The sequence below is a fragment of the Manihot esculenta genome, chromosome 2, assembly GCF_001659605.2.
Source record: "Manihot esculenta cultivar AM560-2 chromosome 2, M.esculenta_v8, whole genome shotgun sequence".
Taxonomy (NCBI): Eukaryota; Viridiplantae; Streptophyta; class Magnoliopsida; order Malpighiales; family Euphorbiaceae; genus Manihot; species Manihot esculenta.
The window spans coordinates 30,067,359-30,084,941 of NC_035162.2; the positions used below are offsets into that span (position 1 = coordinate 30,067,359).

General features: G+C 33.4%; 1 protein-coding gene across 1 annotated transcript; it reads right to left on the reverse strand.

Annotated features, from left to right (window-relative positions):
• Positions 1–6,915: 6,915 nt before the first annotated feature.
• LOC110608929 lies at positions 6,916–7,766 on the reverse strand. The gene is made up of 2 exons (XM_021748209.1): positions 7,438–7,766; positions 6,916–7,252 (listed from the first exon to the last, which is right to left on the reverse strand). The coding sequence occupies exons 1-2, from the start codon at positions 7,764–7,766 to the stop codon at positions 6,916–6,918; spliced, it is 666 nt and encodes a 221-aa protein (XP_021603901.1).
• Between the last annotated feature and the right edge of the window lie 9,817 nt (positions 7,767–17,583).

Consider the following 17,583-nt stretch of genomic DNA (forward strand, 5'->3'; position numbering starts at 1 on the left):
ATGATGGGCATTCTCCTCTGCGTTCCTGGAATACACTAAGATATCATCTATGAAGACAATAACAAAGTGATCCAGGTACTGGCTAAACACTCTGTTCATGAGATCCATGAATGCTGCAGGGGCGTTGGTTAACCCGAACGACATTACAAGGAACTCAAAATGCCCATATCTGGTTCTGAAAGCTGTCTTTGGCACATCTTCCTCTCTTATCCTCAGCTGATGGTACCCAGATCTCAGATCTATTTTGGAGAAACAACCCGCTCCTGCTAGCTGGTCGAATAGATCATCGATCCTTGGCAGAGGGTACCTATTCTTGGTAGTGACTTTGTTCAACTGCCTGTAGTCGATATAAAGTCTAAGGGATCCATCCTTCTTTCTCACAAACAAGACTGGAGCACCCCAAGGTGAGGTACTCTGTCGGATGAAGCCCTTTTCTACCAGCTCTTGCAACTGTTCTTTCAATTCCTTCAACTCAGCTGGAGCCATCCTGTAGGGAGGAATAGAGATCGGTCTAGTTCCAGGCATCAATTCTATCTCGAACTCTATCTCCCTAGCAGGTGGTAAACCTGGCAGCTCGTCTGGGAAGACATCCTGAAATTCTCTGACAACTGGCACTGAGGCTGGCTCCCTGACCTGACTATCTAGCTCTCTTACATGAGCCAAATACCCCTGACATCCCTTCCTAAGCAACCTACGAGCCTGAAGAGCTGATATCAGACCTCTAGGTGTACCCCGCTTGTCTCCTCTGAAGACGACCTCTGACCCGTTCTGATCTTTGAACCTGACTACCTTGTCTCTGCAGTCCAAGGTAGCACCATGGGTAGATAGCCAATCCATCCCTTGAATGACGTCAAAGTCTGACAAATCTAGAACCACAAGGTCGGCGGAGAGGCATCTTCCCTCAACAAAAACTGGACTGTACTGGCAGACTGACTCTGCCATTGACGGGTCACACTTGGGTCCACTGACCCATAGGGGACACTCTAACCTAGAGACTATCAGACCCAACCTCTCAACGGCTCTCGGAGCAATAAAAGAATGAGATGCACCTGGGTCCATTAATGCATACACATCAGAACACCCAATGATGAGATTACCTGACACCACGGTGTTAGATGTGTTAGCCTCCTGCTGTGTCATGGTGAAGATCCTGGCTGGAGCTGATGGACCTTCACCTCGGGAACCAGAAGAAGAGGCTGCCCCTCTCCCTCTACCTCTGCCACTGCCCTGAGTTGTGGCTGGAGCTGCTGGCTGTGCCACACTACCAGAAGCTGTCTGCTGGGGCTGGCCCATAAAAGGTGCTCTAGAACACTCCCGAGCCATGTGTCCCTCCTGTCCACATCTGAAACATGCATTAGTCCCAGCTCGACACACTCCCTTGTGTGGCCTCCCACACCTTAGGCATTCTGTACCATCTGAGCCTGAGCTCGAGCCACCGCCTAATCCCAGACCGGATTTCAACTTACTCCAAAACTTGTTCTTCTTCAGCTTCTTGGTGGTGTTACTCCACCTCTTGCCACCTGAGCTCTGAGAAGAGGGACCTGGCCCTCCTCTACCTGGGGTTTTAACTCCTGAAGACTGGGTCACTGACTGTTTCACTAACCCCTCAATTATAGCACTTGCCTCCATCCTTCGAGCCATATCCACCATAGTGTGGAAACTTTCCCTCTCAACTGACTGAATCAAAGAGGAGTACCTCGAATGAAGTTTCATAACATATCTCTTGACTTTCTTCGAATCTGAATCTAGAGCTTGCCCTGAAAAAGGCAGTAGTTCCAAGAATTTATCCGTGTACTCCTCTACACTCATGTGTTCTGTCTGCCTCAGCTGCTCAAACTCAATCATCTTCAGTTCTCTGGAGCTGTCTGGAAAAGCCCATCCAGCAAACTCATTTGCAAATTTCTCCCATGTCATGCCATCTAGTCTTGGGTCCACATAACACTTGAACCATTCCCGTGCCTTTTTGCACTTTAAAGTGAACCCTGCCATCTGAATGGCCCTGCCATCTGAATGGCCCTGCAGTCATCTGCCCCTAGCTCATCAGTTATCGTCTTCACTACCCTCAGGTACTTGAAGGGGTCATCCCCTGACTTGTATTTGGGAGCATCCAGCTTGAGGTAATCTGTCATCTTCACTTTGCTCCCACCGGCTGAGCTAGGTCTAGAAGGTTGAGTAACTGGGGCTGCTGGTTCTATAGGTGGTGGAGGTGGGGGTGCAGCATTCCTCGAGGTGGGGTTTGCCGGGGTAGGATAGAAGGATGAGGGTGGATAAGCTGGGTACTGTGGGTAAGGTGGATAGAAAGGTGGATAAGGCATGTAGGTAGGGTAGGGGTTAAAGCTGGAGTAATCCGATGTGCCTCCCATCGGATACCCTGAACCCTGTGGAAAGGGTGGATAATGGGGTGGAAAACCATACCCCGAGGCCTGAGCGCCTCCCTGCGACTCCCCTGTCCCTTCTTCCGATATGCTGACATCCAGATTCCCATCCCTCCTCTGATCCTCTTCCATAACCTCCCTCACATCTGAAGAACTTCCTCCTCTATCTGTCCCCCTTCTGCTAGCATCAAAAGACCTTCTAGGGTCCCTTGACACTCTTTCTCTGCTTGATCTACATGACATTGCCCTAGGCAATGCAGGAGGACAGGCGCTCGTGCCCTCATCCTCAGGTGGTACTCCAGTCAATCGTGCAGATCGACGAGTCCCTCTCATCCTGTTTTCTGAAAAACAGTACACAATACTAAAACATCAGCATCATATGGTTCATGTGGGAACACATGAACCTGCATCACATACATAGCATACATATCATAACATTAATGCTCATGCATATAATCATGGCATTTCACATCATTAAACAAGACAGGACTCCACATCCTATCCTAGTGGACATGATCTTTCCTATGGTGCTTGACCTTCTATAACATCTATGAGCTCGACACTCTAGGTCCGACCATATGAACCTAGGGCTCTGATACCATTCTGTAACGATCCAAAAATCGGACTGCTACCGGCGCTAGGATCCGGATCGGCTTAAGGCCGCCGGGACCGTAGCAAGCCTGACATACAACCTGTAAACCTGTTTAATCCCATACATGATCAACAACATACATAAAAATTTGAATTTTTCTTTCCTTTCAATCACCAAACTCAACCTGTGCATGCACTGACTTAAACATAACCATAAACATTGACCCTCCTTTGGGATCTCATCAATGCCCCAATGGGTGACATAACATATGTTGAGTTGGTTTACATAAACATCATAAAACATAGATCATGTTTACAAAGGGATTTCTATACAAACTCGGTCAAGCACAACTTCTAATCCTCAATCTCAAAATCAACATTTACATGACATAACTATAAATCATTTTACAATTTATCATGTCCACATTCTATCTATTACATACATATGACTTCATTCATCTCGACTTCGCTGCCTAGCCCGTACCTGCAAACCTGGGGGATTAGGGAGAGGGGTGAGCTACTAGAGCCCAGTGAGCAGAATGATACAAACATTGTATTAACATTTCATGCTTTCATGGAATGCATCACATCACAGACATATCACATCAAGGATGAACTAGTCACCAGTAGCCCTCTACATATCCAATAGTGCCAGAACGTAGAATGGGTCCTGGTCTTTCCCTTACATATCATAACATAACATTCCAATGTGCCAGAACGTAGAATGGGTCCTGGTCTTTCTCTTACATAGTGCCAGCGAACGTAGAATGGGTCCCATTGGTCTTTCATTCCGTATCGTACATATCATATCGTCACATCATAGGTCGAGGGCTATGGATCATCCAACGTTCATCCACATCAACAACAAAATATGCAATGCAACATATTCGTGAATTCTAATGCAAACAACCTAGTATATCTCATGGCATTGATGATGCGTGAATCATGCTAAGAATTGATTTATTTACTTTAAAACATAAAGAGTTATTCCACTCACCTCTGGAGCAGCTGACTCACTGCTGGGGTCCTCGGTTCCTCGGGTCCGAACCTACACAGGTGGACTCAAATGAGGGACCAAACATACATGAACATAACTCTAAACTACTCCCCAAAAACCCCTCCAGAACATCATGAAACAATCATAGAAAAACATGCAAAGGAGGGCTGGACAGGGCACTTTCGGTGGCAGGTTTGGCGGCCGAAAGTCCCTCCAGAGCCAAAAGTCAGGCAGGTTCGGCGGCACCTTCGGCGGCCGAAACTCCCAGATAGAGGCGAAACTCATGCATGTTCGGCGGCACTTTCGGCAGCCGAAATTGCCCTCCAGAGACGAAAGTCCTCTTTCGGGGGCAGGCTTCGGCAGCCGAAGGCTGCCTCCACAAGCGGGTTCGGCGGCCGAACCTGAGTTTCTCCAAAGTGGCAGAAACTCAGCTCCAACATGCACAAACGCCTCCCAAACCTTTCAAACATGCATAAACCTATTCTACAACACTCCCAAACATACACAATCAAGCATACAAGTTCATAGGGGTCTCAAACTAGCCTAAACCCCAACTTCAACACATCAAACATACCCACATTGCTCATGAACACACATTAAACCCATAAACTCAAAACAACCTAAACATGCATTTCTACTCTATAAACTTGTATAAAACACATCAAAAGCTAGAGATCGACTCTTACCTCTCGAAGATCGAAAGTAGAGGCGATCTAACTCGGAGTTGGGAGAGATTTAGGTCCTTGGGTCTCCAAGCTCAAAACTTATTCTTTTGCTCAAAAATCTTCAAAACAAGGTGAAAACTAGTGAAAATCGTGAAAGATGCGAAGGAAGAAACTCAAGATCGGTGAGGGGCGGCGGAGAGCTCACCTTGGCCGAAAATGGGGAAAAGCTCGCCCGTTTTCGGCTAAGGGACCCCTTTATAGGTGGCTGGCCAGGCCACATTCGGGAGTCGAACGTGCCTCCGCATGCATGCCATGTTCGGCGGCCGAACCTGGACTTCCCTCACTTATGCTTTCGGGGGCCTAAAAGCGTTCCCGAAGGCATGCATGTTCGGCGGCCGAACCTGAGTTTTCCTTCAAGGCTATTTTCATGCAGAAACTCATTTCTTTCTTGATTAAAAACATAAAACATATTAAAACATTTTATGAAAACATGGTTTTACCCTTCTAGAGGTCTCCGACACCCGAGATTCCACCGGACGGTAGGAATTCCGATACCGGAGTCTAGCCGGGTATTACAAAACTCATATAAATTGATGACCTCATGTAAAATTTAAATAGGTTGCTTAGGTCGTATGGGTTCAACCCTTGTAAATTGATGATCTCCTGTAAAATTTATATGGGTTGCTTAGATTGCATGGGTTAAATCCATATAATTTCCACAACCTCGTATAAATTTCTGAGCACTCTTTTTCTTCTTCTAAATTTACATGGGGTGGTCTAAATCGCATGGGATCACCCTATGTAATCTTCAATAGCCCCGTGTAACCTTCTAAACTCATATAAATGTATTTTCTTTGGTTACATAGGATCACTATATTTACATGGGTTCACCCATGTAATTTAGAATGAATTATATGGGGTTGCTGAGTGCTCTCTTTCTTATTTTAACTTGGGTATTCTTCAGAAATTAGAGCTTTTAAGCATAATAATAAAAGGAATTTAATACTAAAAACACTTAAAATAAAGATCCCAAATATTGCTAAATATAATTACATCAAAATTTTCCAAACTTAGATTTTTGTTTATTCTCAAGCAAAAAAGAACAATTTAAGATCTCAAAATGGTTTTTTTTTTTTTTCTAACTTGAAGTATTACTAATGATGTCAATAAAAAATTAGAAAATTTGTACAATTATTTAACAACATTCACATCGCAAACCTAGACTTACATTCTCCTATAAACCCCACAGTTTTCGCTCGTAGTTAGAAACTATTTATGATAAATAAACTCTCTCTTAAATACCTCTATGAGTCAATTAGATTATAAAATATCACTCATCCAAATAAAGGTCTTTCATTCTTATAGCACTTACAAATAAGAAAACTGGGATTTAGAGGCATAATTTCTTTTTTTTTTTTTCTTTTTTCTAGCATTCCCTTAAGCTGACTAATTTTTTTTTTTATGCGAGTTCCCACATTTGTGATGCTAACATTGGTTGCTTAACATACTAATACTTAGGCTACTTTGCATACTCATATTTTGAGTCACCATTTGATGTAAAAGTACACATGGGTTCATGTCCATTCTTAGTTACTAAGTAACTCAAAACATTAGAGTAGTTACTTCTCTTTTTTTTTTTTTTAATCTCCCTAAAAAAATTTTGAAGGACCTATCAGGGATGGTTGAGGATATTTATAAGAATGCAAAATTAAGTTCACTTAATGATCTAAGTTAAATAAGAGTAGCAATTTGCTTACAATTGACATGACAAATACTCCTTTTAGTGAAATTAATCACAAAAGAAAAGCTAAAAAAATACTAAATTTTAAAAAAAAAAACTAAGAAAATACTAAGAAATAAAGTTAAAGGTGAAAAAACTCTCTCAAACTTATATTCAACATTATCCTCAATGTCGATCTGTCCAACAACCATAGTGTGTCTATATTAGAAAAATAGATGGAACTGAACGATGCACAAATCACGTTAAGCTATTAGTGAGGAAGTGAAATTAAGAGAAAAAGAAAAATTAATAAGAGATAAAATTAACTAAAGAACAATATAAAGAAATAAATAAAAATTTTGGGTTGCCTCCTTAAAAGCGCTTGTTTATAGTCATTGGCTTAACTCCCTTAGTTTTCACGGTGATTTGGATATGAGAGGTGGAATCCATTCTTGATAGGTGCTTCAATATGTTTGTATTTTATTTTCTTCCATTGACTATGAAAACTCTTCTACTTTGTCTAATACTGCCACCACACTTTTAGTTGAAACTTTAGATGAAAAAGATCTACTGATCTTTGGATGAGGGAGGCTTAGATTTAATCTTTAGAGCCGCAATTTTATCCTCGAGAGATGATGGAGCTAGATCATGTACTAGTTCATCTTCAGTGTGAAGAATGACTAGATTTGTTTTGTAAAGTACTTCAACATCATCTTTTTCACATCCTTTTGTCACATCAATTCGAAAACAAGAATATATTACATCTGGTTTTGTAGAAGTATCAAACAAGTTAAAAATAACTTGCTCTTCCCCGACTTGCAATACTAACTTTCCATTCTTCACACCTATAGTGGCTCCAATAGTGACCAAGAATGGTCTTCCAAGAATAATGGGTGTTCTCAATCTTCCTCCATATCAAGTACAATAAAATCCACAGGGATAAAAGAACTTACCAACCTTAAGCAGAATATTTTCTAAAATTCCTCTTGGATATTTTATTGATCAATCTGTTAACTAAAGATAGATAGTGGTTGATTTAAGTTCACCTAATTTCATCTTCTGATAGGTTAATAAGGGTATTAAGCTCACGCTACACCAAGGTCATAAAGAGCTCTATCAATATGAAAATCGCCAATGTCACATGGGATAGAAAAACTATCAGGATCTTTAAGCTTAGAAGGGAGCTTATGTTGAAAGATTGCACCTAACTGTTTAATTAGTGACACTATTTCAAACTCTTCAAGCTTTCTCTTTTTGGATAGTATCTCCTTTATAAACTTGTCATATAAAGGCATTTGAGAAAGGGATTTAGTAAAAGGAATATTCATGTAAAGAGATTTGATCATCTCCAATAACTTTCCAAATTGAGCATCCAATTTAACTTTCTGAAATCTATGAGGAAAAGGTATTGGAAGCATATATGGCTTTGGTGGAATGTACTTGGATTCTTCTTCTCTAGTTTACTTTTTCTTGTATAAATCTTTCTCAACTATAACTTTTTCATTGTTTACATTATTTCCATCTGTAGATTTCTTCATATCTCCCTCATCCTTAGTTTCAAATGTCTGCTCACTTCTCAAAATTAGTGAATTACAATGCTCCCTTGGATATTCAAGCTAGCTTAGTAACTTTCCTACAACTTTACTAGATGAACTAGCTGTAAGGAAGCCTAGAAATCACTAAAATCAAAATACGTAGTGGAAAAATAAAAGATCTTTGTTTTCACTTTCAGGATCTGAGTGCTTCGTTTAATTCGAAAGGGATGATAAAGAAACTAACCTTTTCAGAAACTATTTCGGACTAGAGGTGCTGCTTCTGAAACAAACACCCTTTATGGTATCCACACGAACATTTTTGTCTGGAATGCTAGCTCTTTGAACGGATGGACTAGCTATGTGCTCTAAATCTGCAACACAGAAAATGATCACAAAAACCCTCTTCACGCTTTTTGTAAAGCTCTCAAAGAAGGTGTTTTCTATTCACTTGTTTTCTCTCAAAAACTTTTTCGTTTTCACACTTTTCTTTTCATAAAAGAGTTGTGATCATGGTAAGAGGCACATAATCGCATATACCAATATATCTGTGCGATAAGTTCTTTTCAAAATAAAATGAAAGGACCTTTTATCTATAACCGTTACAGATAGGCTGCAGATATTATTATCTTATAATATTTAAAATAATTAATATTAATAATAATATCTTTATTAATATTATTATTAATTATACTAACGGGCTCTTAACCCATTAATATGATATAGCACATCAATAATATTCTTTTGTGTGTGACCTAATAAGCTCACATTAATTGGCAATAGACCCAGTCCAACAAAGCCCATGAATCATAAGTGGCCTCTAGCAAGACGTTATGACTAACCAATTAATATGAGGATCGATAGTCCGATAAAACCTAATAAACAGAACATGTATTAATCCCTTTATCACATGATATCTAGTTTGAACATAAGTCATGGTTAATGTCAAACTTATAATGTTCAAACTTATGATTTCTCGATCTTTAAGTAGACTGATAAAACCAAATGATATTGATCACGTTATCAATTCATTTGAGTATGGCCATGCATTTCTCATTCTCACTTATCGAGGGGCCTAAAAGATATATCTCTCAAAGAGAGGAACAAATTCTATCTTGATTGTTCAATATTCTCTACATAATTTCTATTATACTCAATCATAACCTTTGTGATTATCCAATTAAAGACAATGTTTGGTTATGCCAAAATATAACAGTCCTTATATTGAAAATTATGACAATTTCAAGTCAAATGATTAAAACATAACTATTTTGAGATTCACTTATGACAATAACCCATGTAGTGATCTCAATATGGGTCCATCCAATATTTTATTCTCTAACAAGTATCTATGATTATTAATTTATATCAATATACATATAATCATCTCATGATTATCAATCGATAATCATACTAGTCATATTCTATTATTATCATTATAATGACAAGTAACCAGGGATGTTAATCATTATTATATAACATGCAAACAAATAATAATGATAATAAAACATCTTTTATTAATAAACAAAATGATATACAAAAGATCCAAGATAATGGCCTAGGGCAAATACACTAATACTAGCTTATTGAGCTACCTGATTCTCAAGCATCTTATTATGTGTAGCTAGTTGATCCACCTTTGTTGTCAACAATCTAATAGCATCATGTTGCTTTTGTTAAGCAACGAAGAAGTTCTCCATCAATGACTCCAGATTTGACTTCTATTCTAAATTAGACTATTAAGGATAAGATTGATTAAAGTTCTTTTGTTAAAATCCAAATGGTGGCGTATGTTATTCTGCTGAGGAGCTGACACTTGATTTTGCTGATTTGACTAGTTAAAAAATTAGGATGATTTCTCCATCCAAGATTGTAAGTGTTGGAGTAAGGAGAATAAGGATTCCTCGTAGGCTTGAGATAATTGGTATTGTTGACATATTCTACTTCTCTCATAGTAAAACCTTGTAAGAAATAATGACATTTAGAACTGATATAACCTTCTCCACAGAATTCATAATAAGCATTATTGCTTCTCACTGCGTTGACATTATTATTCGCTATTGTGTTGAGACTTATATTTTTCAGCTCTATTGTTAGAGCATCAAATTTGGCATTTATCAAGTTCAGTGCATCAACTTCAAGTACACTAGTTGCTTTTCCTAAATCATTGCTCCACTGATAATACTGACTGACAACCTTGTCTATATGAGCATAAGCTTCATTTGCTAAAAGCTTCATGAATTCTCCTCCAGTTGATGCTTCAATTATACTTCGAAAAGCAAATGATATTCTATCATAGAATTGCTAAATAATCAACCATTTGGGGATACTATTGTGTGGGTACTTCCTCTGAATATACTTATTCCTCTCCCATGCCTCGTACAAAGATTCATCTGGGTGTGGCTGAAAGGTAGTTAACTCCCTCAACTTATCTAGCTTTGTTGGTGGGAAGAACTAACTGAAGAAGTCTTAAGAGAGTTACTCCTACATGGTGATGGAGCTTGGTGGCATAGAATATAGTCACTCCCTAGCTTTGTCTCTTAGAGAGAATAGGAATAGCCAAAGTCGAATAGCATCCTCAGTAACTCGATTCATCTTCATAGCATCACTGATCTCCAAAAATTGGTTTAGATGAGCATGTGGATCCTCTAGAGGTGTTTCCTCAAACTAATTTTGCTTAGCCATTCACATGAGGGATGGTTTCAACTCAAAGTTATTGGCAGTTATGGCTGGTCTCATTATAGGTGACTGATAATCTCTATAGCTTGGGATCACAAAATCCTTCACCTTGAGCTGATTCTGTTGAGCCATGATTACTTCATTCTTTTCTATTTCTTTCTCATGATATTTTCTTTTTCTAAATTTTACTCTATTTCTTCCAACAGACTTTTCAATTTCAGGATCAAATAATAGCTGAAAGTTTTCTGACTTTGTCTCTCATTATAAAATAATCAAGTACCTAGCAAAAAAAAAAAAAAGCAAAATGTAAAAAATAAAAATTGTCTAAATTAATCAAATAATCAATTACTTGATATTAAGTTGTACTCTCCGGTAACGACACCAAAAACTTATTGTGCAATTTCTACAAGTGCACGGGTCGTTAACAAATAATAAAGTGATGAGAAAAGTATTGTTTCTATGAAAATAGGTTGAATGCTAAATATTTGATTATTTTAATTATTTAGACTATTAAGAAATGATTATAAATTTAAACTAATTTAAAAAAAATGAACTAATAACTGAATTGGATGACCTCAGATGAATATTCTAAAATTAGGGGTTCATACTTTAATTGAAATGGATTAAAATTGAATATTTAATAAATAGGAGATTATTTATTTGAAAGAAGTTAATCCTAAAGTATTCTAAGCTTACTTTCAAGATGCAAAGGTTACATTTCAATCAAATCAATATATATTTTCATGGAATCACAACAATTAGGACTCATTAGGATATATGATCAACCGTTAAAGTTCCTCAAATGTTTAAAGCCTATCTCTAGCTATAAAACCCTAGGTTTAATTTATTTTCTCCTATATTAATCTTTATTTTTTGGTTCTTCAATTAATACATGAGATCAATGCGAAGTGCGTACCAACACAAAACAAGCATTAAGCCCATATAAAATTGAATTAAATAATAAAATCTTAAATTTATTAAATAAAAGAAATTAAAAATCCATATAATCAAGTGTTACTTTCTAAATCTTAAAATAAATAAATTTACTCGCTTATATTCATAATTATAAAAATAAATAAAATATAAAAAAAATAGAATCAAATAGATGCATGATTGAAATTGACAGTTTGATCGTCTTAGATTTTTGCTGTGAAATCTTCTCCACAAATTAATGGTTTTTTCTCCTTTTGTTAAGTTTCTCCTCGGTGGTCTCCAAGTTCAGAATGCTTTTCTAATAGAAATTCTTAGTTTTTATTTCTGTTGTGACTTTTGTTTCAGTCCTAGATGATTTAGGAGATTTCTTGAACCAATTAGAATACAACAAAATTGTCTGAGTCGAGTTTAGGTATTGAAATCACGTGAATCATGTAAATTAATGATCCTCTGTAAATTTTACATAAGTTGCTTAGATCGGATGAGTTTATGGATAATTTATATTGTAACTTTAAATCATAAAGCTCAATACTTATAATTATATAATCAAATGTCTTCAGCTTAAATTATGTCTAACTTCTCATCAAAACTTATTAAACTTATTTTTCAAAAATATATATTCATAAATTTCTATGCTTTGAGAAAATAAGTTGAATTTAAATTCTTTAGATTCAATTTTGAATTCAATCTAAAATAGTCAAATTAATGATTTCAAATTTAATATTTGAATATCATTGTGGTTATTTTATATTATATATATCCAAATTAAATTGACAAATAAATTAAATAACTAAAATTTTAGATTTTGAGTTGAATTATATTAATTTTTAAATTTTAAATTAAATTATAAAATAACTAAAAATTTTAATATTTTATATAGTGATATTTATTTATAAAGTATATAAATATAATAAAATAATTTATATCATCTTATCACGTAAATAAGATATAACTTTTCCAATTTAAATTTAAATTTTAAATATAATTGCAATAAGATTTATAATTTTAAATAATTTTATAAATTTTTAAAATTTTAAATTAAATTATAAATAATAAAAAAATTTTCATTTCAAAAAAAAAATTGCAATCACAACATTGATATGAAATTAGAAAAGCAGCACATTTTTTTTACCAAGATGAATTAGAAATATTAGTGATCCAATGATTTGAAGAAAGCAGCATAAGAAAAAAGAGTGAATTTGTAGACAAGGAACATGGATGAAAAATGATAGAGACAGGTAGTTTTGTTATTTTGTGCAATATAGAGTTAAAGCTAAGCCTATTAATGTCGGGACTCGCAACTTGCTAGCTAAGCAATTGGCTCCCCTTTAATGCATACTTTTCATGACTAAAGCTTGTGGACACAGTTCATTTGCACCTCTCAATTCATGACCAAAGCTCTTAGGTCCTTTTACGCATATATGTCTTTGGCACTTTTATTTGGTTTCTCATCATGCACACCAAAAATTAAATGGTGGACTATATATTTACATCTCATATTAAATTAAAATTATAATATATTAAATATTTAAATTTATAAACAATTAAATATAAATTAATTATTTTATTGATAAATTATTAAAAAAGTAAAAATACTTATTTTTATTATTAAATATATACTACTATTTACGCTTTAAATTTTTATAAAATGATAAAATTACTCTCGTTTAATTTTATTAATTTATAAAAATTTAAAATAAAATTTAAAATGGAATTAATAATATGTGTGGTTAAATTTTATTTTATTTTTTATAATAAATCATTGATAATATAGTTATTTTTATTTAATTATTATAATTTCTATAAATTTAAATGTTTAATAGGTTATGAGATAGTAGGGTTCAAATGAATCAAATAACTTTTAAATCCACTTTTTACTTGATTCAAAATGATTAACCCAAATTATATAGTAATTTTGTGTTAACTATTATATATAATTTTGATTTTTCATATTTTTTAATTTTTCATACTTTATCGATGTGGGACAAAGAAGCTAAATATCACTCTCTCTACTAAATTTGCGACGTTCTCATCACAATTGAATTGATACTATTGTTAAGTCAGGACTAAACTCTCGGATATTGTGAATCGCTAGTATTTCGGGCGACTCCATCTCGTCTCATACGGGTAATTCCTTTTCCTCGCAGGTTTATTAGCTTTGCACAATTTTTTTTTATTCAGGGTGTGTCTCTGATACCGATTAAAATAGTTAAAACCCAAAATGATCCAAATAACTTTTAAACTTATTTTTTACTTGGTTCAAAATAATTAAATTAAATTATTTAATAATTTTGTATTAGCTATTATATGCAATTTTCGTATTTTTTTTATTTAATTCATAAGTGATATACAAGATAACTAGTCTATTATTGTCTCAATTTAGTCTCTTTAAATTCCAAAACATACATATTCAGTTTTTACCATTTCAAAATATCACCTACCTAATTCTTGTAATATGTCAAGATGATATCCATTTATTCTTTGCAGTTTTAAAATAATACTAGATAGTTAATAGCTTAAAAAGTAGGGACTAATTAATGTGTTTTTGAAAATAAAAAGGCCAATTTATTAATTTTAATAAATAACATGAACTGAATAATTATTTGTTTATTTAAAGAATATAAAACTCTAAATGCTCAAATAAAAAAAATAATATTTATTAGATTACATGCTTATCTAAAAGAGATTGAAATTATAATATATTTGAATTATATTTCTGTAAAAACATTGAAATGTTTTTCCACCGTTCAAATAAAATGCAAGACATTCACAAACTTATAAATTCGATAGTAAACGTATTAAACTAAATTTGAGAGATTTTAGGTAAATTTGAGAGATTTTAAGTTTTATTTTTCCAATTCTCTTTGTAACTCTGATAAAATAAATAAATAAATAAATAAAATGCAAGAAAATTTAAATCCTAATAATATATACTTAACTATATTTATTGACCTGTGATCACTTGTCTTATGAATCCTTTCAATTACAAGATACTTTTTTTATAGTTTTAAAATTTATACTAGTTGTTTAATTGGCACATTGCGTGGATTATATTTTATAATTTTAATTTTTTAATAATATTCATAATTTTTATTTATTATTATGTCTTTTTATGCATCAATATATGGTAGCAATTATTGATATTATTGTCGTATGTTAGTTTATATAGCAGCAAAATTAATATTATTGTAAAATATTTTGCTACTACTTTTAATATTTATTACAGAGATTATATATTTAAATAAATTATTACAGTTTAAAAGTTATATGAAATCGCAGTATATCTGCCGTTTGTTTTCTATAAATATAGAAAAATCTCTAAATACACATGTAGGAGATAACCCCTTTAAAGAAAAATATGTACAAGAGTTTCAATCCACAAATTTTTTTTTGTCTCTTGATGAAATATTTTAGATTGACTCAAAAACCTAGATTCTATATTATCTTTTGCTATCCTACCAAAAAATAGAAGGAAAAAAAATTTTATATATCATTCACGAGTTGGTGGATATTTTATGCCTACCACTAGGGGTGAGCAGTATTCGGTTCAAACCGAAAAAATTGACCGAACCGAACCGATTTAAAAATTTGGTTCGGTTTTTTATATATTTCGGTTCGGTTCGGTTTTCAATTTCAAAAATTTTGGTTATTTCGGTTCGGTTCGGTTTTGATCAGAAAAAAACCGAAAAAACCGAACCGAACCGATTAGTAATAATAATATGTTTTTTCAATAATATATAGAAATTAAATCATATTAAAATTAAAATATTTTAATTAAATTTTAAAATATTAAAAATAAAGTGTAAAAAATAAAAAAATTGTTAAAAATCGAAACTGATCAAACCGAACCGAACCGAATCAGACCGGTTCAGTTCGATTCGGTTTCTGACCAAAATCGATTCGATTCGGTTTTCATAAATACTCAAATTTCGGTTTTCGGTTTATTCGGTTCGGTTCGATTTTGAACCGAACCGACCGAATGCTCACCCCTACCTACCACATGACATCTCCTTTTCTTTTATTTTTTTATAAATATTTAATTTTAATTTATTTAAAATTAAAAAATTAAGAGTAATTTTTTTCTAAATAAAGTACTAAACATTATTTCATGCTTTTTTTGGGCTCAATCATTAGTGAATCATATTTGATCAGACTTTCAATTTCTGACTTAATCATGAGTGGACTATTTTATTCATCTCTCACTCACATATAATAAAGTGCATTATTATGTACATTCTAATTTTCATATTCAATAAATAGACTATGTGTTCGTGCATATTTTGAGAACTCAAATGTTTATATATCTATCAAGATAATATAATCGCTCGAGCGATTAAATTCATAATAATTATAGTATGTAATACCCCAAATTATTTATCACATTGAATTATCTATATGATTTCAATTATTTTCTTTTTGTGTTCATAATTATATTTCATCCTCAAAAAAATATAATTGACCGGTCAATGATCACAAATAGAATAATACTTCTATATGATTTTTCTTATATCTTGATATTTTCAACCTTAATTTAATTTTTTTTATAAGAATATCTTGTTAGATCGAATCATTCATAATCATAGGATAATATATATTCTAGATAGCAAATAATAAATTAAGTTTTAAGTAATAAATTAAAGTCCTGAGGTTATTAGTAAGATTATTTATAATTTTTAGGGTCTCACACATTGACAAACAAAGATCACCGCTTGTATTCCGATATTTGGTCATGATACATGTGATATGAATCACATGCTATAATATCTTTTCCATTTCTCTAGAGTGAATGTTGCTATTTAAGATGTCGTACATATGATAAATTGAATATATTTAATATTCATATTTGAGTTCTCTAAACTATTCATTTTTTATTAGAAATTCATTTGGTTGTCTAAAATAAATAATGTGACTTATTCATATAAGATCAATACGTTTAATACAATAATCTTCCACTATTAATCTTAACAATTTTGAGATGGCATTGCGTATTATAAGTTTTTGAGCTTTGAATTTCAACTAAAAAAAAAAACTTATAATTATCTTATACTTTATTAAGTCAATAGATAATAAAACCAATTTTGTATGAGGAGGCATTTTTTTTATCGATCTAACATACTTCTCATCATTAGATCTTATGATATAAAGAGTATGTATGAAATGTACCATTACAATAATATTTTAAATATATTAATTCAATGCCTTAGCCTTTACTTTAACTCAATAACTTTATATGACAATACAAAACATTTTTCGTATTAGGCTTTATTAGAGGATCCACTGTCATTTTGTTTTGATAATAATCCATAAATAATAAAAGAATAATATAAAATTTTAACGTGGTTCACCCCCTCAATATAATACATCTTGCACTATCATCGATATAATAATCAATTACAAGCTCAATTCATTTATCTATCAACTAATTACATCCTATTAATCCCATACTATATCATCGATATAATAATCAATTACATGCTCAATTCATCTATCTATCAACTAATTACATTCTATTAATCCCATACTACAAACTGCTCAAAGTAAATATATTTGTTATTCCCTCTTAGTCTCCTCTAATAATAACTCATTATATTTATTATGACTATATTATACACCATAGAGAGTCTCTTCAACTGCACAGGCAAAGTTTTCTCCACCTTAGGCTGAAGTCTCTTTATTACTATAATAAACTACTCATAGTAAATATATTGATTATTCCCTCTTAGTCTCCTTTAAGAATAGCCCAATATACTTTCTATAACTATAATACACCATGATGGATAAAAATTTCTTTTCACAATAGGCAAAAGCCACTCTCTGCAGTTAGGAAAATCTAAACACTTTTAACCATACTTTTATTTTTATAGTGTTTTTTACTCTTCAATCCTAATATAATTAGGAATCTCATCCAATTTAGAAAATAACATATAAATAAGATATTTATCCTATTTAATCCACCTATTGAGGATAAATCTTCACTCGAATAGGAAAAAGTATCTCACTAGTGTAACAGCCCGAAAATCGGACTGCTACCGGCGCTAGGATCCAAATCGGCTTAAGACCGCCGGGACCCGTAGCAAGCTAAACATTCATC

Coding starts and splice junctions, on each gene's coding strand:
- LOC110608929 (XM_021748209.1), bottom strand. CDS start 7,766: ATGCTTCCAATACCTTTTCCTCATAGATTTCAGAAAGTTAAATTGGAT. Junction 7,253..7,437: donor CTTTATGACCTTGGTGTAGC/GTGAGCTTAATA, acceptor ATATGGAGGAAG/ATTGAGAACACCCATTATTC.